Raw genomic sequence first — 6,000 nt, 5'->3', positions numbered from 1 at the left:
TATGTGTGTGTGTGTGTGTGTGTGTGTGTGTGTGTGTGTGTGTGTGTGTGTGTGTATAGATAGATACATAAATAGATACATAATTAAATAGATAAATACATTTAATCTAAAAAAATACTTCCTATGTGTTTGTAGTCCTCACAGATTTCATCTAGTGTTAAGTGTATTGTTGCCACAACATGATTTAAGTTTGCACATATGCTAATAAGTGTTACTGCTTACTTCCTGTTTTGTTGAAAATTATTGAAAGTGTGCATTTGACAAAATGTGTAAAAGCATTCTTTTGTAACTATTTATGCTTGTAATTGTTACTGATTTTTGGCTCGTGTCATGATTGAAAAGTGTCCTTTGACCAGATCACCTACGAAATATATCTTATTATGTATCCCATATATCACCTGTGTAAAAGCCTTACTCCTCTATTTAATTCATAATTAATATTTATATTTATAGTCTTAATATCAATCTAGCTACTTTAAGGCTACAGTTCCCTAGTTTCTTTCCCCTGACATATAGTAAAGGGTGAGAATCAAGGGAAGGTAGGTAGGGGTATGTAATTATACTATAGGTCTGGGGTATTTCCCCCATTCTATCTGTTTTAGTGCCATTGTGCAATAACCTTAGTTGACCCATTGGCTTGCATTTCATTCAACATGCTCCTACTGTAAGGATCTGTTGAATCTTATTATTCCTACTATTACAGTCCATGCTGTGGTTTGCTTGGTTTCAACCAGGATCCTTCTGCAGCGAGACCTGTGAAATTTCCTTGATTTTGTTTAGAAACACAGTTATCATGCAACATGTTGGACACTACTCTTTGCTCATTTTAGAGAACTGAGTTAGGGAATGACACCTGGTGGCCAGTGTGTGGGGGTGGGAAGTCACAGGGACTGCCCAGAGATGTTTTGAAACAGTGTACTTGTCTGTGGGAAGATCACTACTGACATGAGACAGCTGTCAGCTACAGTCCTGAAGAAAGGGGCAAAGGGAGAACACATGGAAGTCTCCATACATATGGACTACAAGAGCAATATATAAAAATAATGAACTGTAGTTTGAGTCATGTGACTATAGTGAATTATAGGCATGCTTGCAAACTTTGCAGAGAAGTGAGTATGTCTTGGGGTGAATAACTCTCCCACACAGTGGCAAGAAAAAAGAGAAGCTGTGAAAAGTTCCAGTTACCTAGGACTAGGACATAGCTGAAACTGAGTTGAAAAATCATTTCTTTAAGTATATTTTTGAAACAAAACTAAAAGTCAGCCTGGTAGCCATTGAAGAAATGTGTCAGTTCAAGACTAAAATATCACTCAGTGGTAAAGTTTTGTGTATATTTTGGTTATCTATTGCATTTCTTGGAATATAAGAGGAGGTTAGTTATAATTCTGATGTGCTTTGATCCCACACATAGCTTTTTTTAATGAGTGAAGTAATTCCACAGTCACAGAAAAAGTAGTCTAGGAGAGGTTGAATAAATGAGGGGTCTGTATGCAGAAAATAAAAATCACTTCCTGACATGTTTCCAAATTTAGGGGAATTGTGAATGTTGCTTCTTCAACCAACCTACTGACAGACACGAAAAATGTACAGCTGGTTTTGGACCCCAGTCTGCAGCTACTGAGTCGAAAGCAGAGGAAGCTGATTCGCCAGAACCCTGGAATCCTGCACAGCATTACCAGTGGCCTGCAAACAGCCATGAAGGAGTGCAAGTGGCAGTTCAGGAACCGAAGGTGGAACTGTCCCACCACACAGAGCCCCAACGTCTTTGGGAAAATTGTGAACAGAGGTGAGTTACCGGTCACACTGTAACCAGGTAAAACCGGACAGCCATCACACATCTTCTCCACACACATACAGTAAGCATTTGTCTGTTAAATAGTATGCCTTGTGTGACTTGTGCCCACTGTAGTCTTCCCACAACCCCCTTCTCTGTTACCCAGCTGATTGAGATCACTATAGATACACATCCTCCAGATGGAATAGTAGATCACATTCACAGCCACCTCACATTATACCGACTAATCAACTGGCAGAAAAAAAATTGTAAATACTGTTGAACTTGGTGCTTTTACTCTTGATAAACTGAGTGCTTCTCTTTCATTTTCTACTGTTTGAGTCTATAAGAGCTGAACAGATCTTTCATTGACTCTTCTTGTTCTGTGATCTAAACATTTCCCTTCCTTATTGTTACCATCCTTTTCTGGTGGGTAGGTGCTGGTAATATGACTATCTCTTCTTCCTCTGCTAGGTGCTGCAGTCTCTTTGTCGTGACCCAACCTACTTCATCTGTAATAGCCGAAGGCTGCCTTCTTGGAACTAGAAGTCATGTCTTTGGATAGCAAGTATCATTTTGTGACCCATCTTGTTATCTTAGGTAGATAAATTAATTTCTTCCTTCAGTGAGAAAGCTATTTTCAAATCTGCTATGTTTTAGGATTCCAGAGTTCACACATAGACTCTGATCATTTGTGTGAGCATGACCCCCTTTCTTAGCTTGTTGTAATTTCTCCTCCTGTTCCATTTCTTTCTAGTTATTTCCACTTCTCATGTCCCATAGCCTTTTTTTTCCATCCTTTCAAATGCTGTTGCATTTCTTGAGAGATTATTAATATGCTGTGCTCTCATATAAGACATCATATTTGACTGCAGTTAGCATCATCTCTGGGATACTGGATTAGCCATTTAAACTACCTGTTCCATTTGCTGCTTGAAGCATGTTGTATGTCTCTGTTACCCATATGATTATGGTATGCTTAGATCCTGCAGGGGACAGCAGAATAATAGTAAACAACACAGTCCTTCCATAGCTGAGTAGTCTATTCCAGTTTGCTTTTCCACACTGCATAATCCCTGGTGACTTTAATGTCATATCCCCTGCCTGTTCATTTCCCTCTGTTTCTGTTGCCTCTCTTATTCATTGATAATGCTTGTCCTCTGAGTAGTGTGTCTCTCCTTCTGCCCCACCCACCATTTCATTTACATTGTGTTTATATTGTGTACATTTTACCTCTGTATATGTTAACAGATCACCTGTTGACATACAGTGTCCATTACTTATACATCCTGCTTCAACCCATATTCTAGTTATCTGTAATGTATGTCCAGTACAGTTCATGCTTATTTTTCCTCAATTCTCTTTCATCGTTTACTCATCTGTAATGGTCATTCCTTCTATTTCCTACCTTTCTCCATGTCCCAACATCATATCTAATGCCTGTCCTATACATTTGTTTCCTACTCCACATCTGGATTCTGTGCCTTGTAGCTTACTCCTTCAGTATGTCGTACCCCCAACTCTTATTCCTCTCTATGTCTGCTGCCGTACTCCCTATGTTGAGATCTTCTTCTTACGTTCCTGTTCTCTCTCCTTCCTGTTTCATCCCATGCTTTATTCTCTCTCCTTTCTGTTTCATCCCATGCTTTATTTTCTCTCCTTCCTGTTTCAGCCCATGCTTTATTCTCTGTCCTTCCTGTTTCATCCTATGCTTTATTCTCTCTCCTTCCTGTTTCATCCCACGCTTTATTCTCTCTCCTTCTTGTTTCATCCCACGCTTTATTCTCTCTCCTTCCTGTTTCATCCCACGCTTTATTCTCTCTCCTTCCTGTTTCATCCCATGCTTTATTCTCTCGCCTTCCTGTTTCATCCCATGCTTTATTCTCTCTCCTTCCTGTTTCATCCCACGCTTTATTCTCTCTCCTTCCTGTTTCATCCCATGCTTTATTCTCTCTCCTTCCTGTTTCATCCCACGCTTTATTCTCTCTCCTTCCTGTTTCATCCCATGCTTTATTCTCTCGCCTTCCTGTTTCATCCCACGCTTTATTCTCTGTCCTTCCTGTTTCATCCCATGCTTTAGTCTCTCTCTTTCCTGTTTCATCCCACGCTTTATTTGTAATACCTGTTTAATTTGACCTCCCCCTGTGTACCTTATGTTCCTGTCTCTCGGTTTATTTTCTCCAAGTCTTTTGGGTTTCTAATACCATGACAAAAATGAACGCCATTCTTAAGTTAGGGTATGATGACTAAAGTTCATGAAATTAGTATTCTTTCAGTCTTTGATGTTAGCCAAAAGTGTTCTTCTCAGCACCTGCAATGTACCCAGAACTGACTCTTCATATGGAATTTCATTCTCCTGTTTGCACTTTCCTATGTATCTTCAGACTCTACTCCTGATGTATTGCCTCTTGTTCTGCAACTGTTTTCCATATTACTTGTGTTTCTCTCTCTCATACATTATATCTCTATTAGCTCTCATTGTCTTTCATTTATGTCACTTTTTTGTCACTGCAGTTTGCACAATTCAGCATGCTTCTGTAACCTACTGTAAAAACACTTTTTATTCCAAACCTCTTACATTTCTCCAACTTCTGTTATTCATCTTGTACTTAATTTTGCATACATCATTCCCCACCAAGGTTTCTGTTCTCTGCTGTTCTTTATCTCTTGTTCTTCATTCCCTCTTTCTTGCACACCTTTTCTCACAATTTCACCCTACCTTACTTGTTCATTCCTCATTCCCACTAGTAATTGTGCTTTTCTCTAGCTCCTAAAAATGTTATTTCACTTCTCAGTCATAGGCTTTCTAACCTCACTGTCCCCTTTCTGTACCTTTTTGCCATTTTAACTCATTCCATTTCATGACTTACTTTCTTTTTATAATTATTTCATCATCTGTAATAGTAGAAAATAAAATAAATCAGTAACTGCTTGTCCATTCACTGATTTTATCACACAATAACAAAGGCAAAGCTAGAGATTCCAGAATACACACACACACACACACACACACACACACACACACACACACACACACACACATATGCAATTGTCATTTGGTCTGTGGTATATGGTTCATACATATACAATCAACAATGTAACACAAGTATTAAAATTACTATGTTATGCATATTTATCTTGTCAGCTAATGGCTTAAAAACCTGAAAACATTTTAGACAAAATGACAAATTTTTTCTCTCTTTGTGCCATTTTTATTTAATTTGCTTTTGCTTTTCCAAATACAACCTGTCTACTGTTCCAAACTGCCTATACCACTGATGTGGTAAGCATTAGAAATGTTTAATATGTGTCCTGTTGAAGGTAGTTGTATATTGTTTGTGTACGGTAACAAAAAACTACTGTAACATGAAACTGAGCAAAGTCTCATAAAAATGTAATGTCATACCATTGCTTACATGCTGTATGCCTGGCTACACCCATGATGTTAGGCTGTATCTTCAGTGGTTAAACAGGAAATGTTTGGGTAACTGAATTGTTGGTTTTAAGTGTGTAGGACGTAGAAATGTTATCCTTAGGAAGTGGAACTCTCCAAAAGTACATAGGAAAAGGAGTCAGAGGAGGCGGAATTCAGTGAAAAAAGGAACAAGAGAATTAAACTTAGTTCTTGGCCAGTTTAACTGCTCTATATCTTCAAAAATACATAGAACAGCAAAAGTAAGTCATTAGTAAAATGAAAGTTTGACAAAAGAAATGGAAACATGACAGCTGAAGAGAAAAACTAGACAGGAGTGCAGCATGCCTCATTGCCAGATCACACCATTCAATTTTTCAGCATCATCCTTTTGTCAGGCTACAGACATTTATTTTGTTTCATGTTCTTCTTAACAAGTTCACATGCTGGATGCTGGGCCAATAGCTCATTGTTAAATGCTGCCCAGAGCAAGGAAAAAACAACAATGAACAATGACAAGTGTACATTTTAGTTAGAAATGTATATAAATTAAATTTACAGTTGTAACACTTTGCAGTATAAAGAGTCTTACCCTGTAAGGCATCAGCTATGCTATTATGTATTGATTTATTAAGGAAATGTTGTTTTCATATAGTTTTGAATAGCAACATCAATACTGCAGCTTGCAGAAGACAATACAAGGTCATCTTCAAAATAAGCAGTATGGCCTCACATAAAGTTACAGAGGTATAGGAAACTGAAGTCTACATTAAAGAAACCAGAGATGCCCAGAAAAGCAATCACATGTCTATAA

The 6,000-nt window shown here is 38.1% G+C and overlaps 1 protein-coding gene across 1 annotated transcript in view; it reads left to right on the top strand.

Annotated features, from left to right (window-relative positions):
* WNT1 (Wnt family member 1) overlaps positions 1-6,000 on the top strand; it is a 62,389-nt gene that overhangs the window by 13,277 nt on the left and 43,112 nt on the right. Inside the window, exon 2 of the mRNA XM_044083785.1 lies at positions 1,533-1,786. Within this exon, the coding sequence (XP_043939720.1) occupies positions 1,533-1,786 (254 nt within the window). The remainder of the gene's footprint in view (positions 1-1,532; positions 1,787-6,000) is intronic.

The sequence above is a fragment of the Protopterus annectens genome, chromosome 9.part0 (assembly GCF_019279795.1).
Source record: "Protopterus annectens isolate FY-2018-M chromosome 9.part0, PAN1.0, whole genome shotgun sequence".
NCBI classification, from domain to species: domain Eukaryota; kingdom Metazoa; phylum Chordata; order Ceratodontiformes; family Protopteridae; genus Protopterus; species Protopterus annectens.
This window is presented reverse-complemented; position numbering and strand designations above follow the sequence as displayed.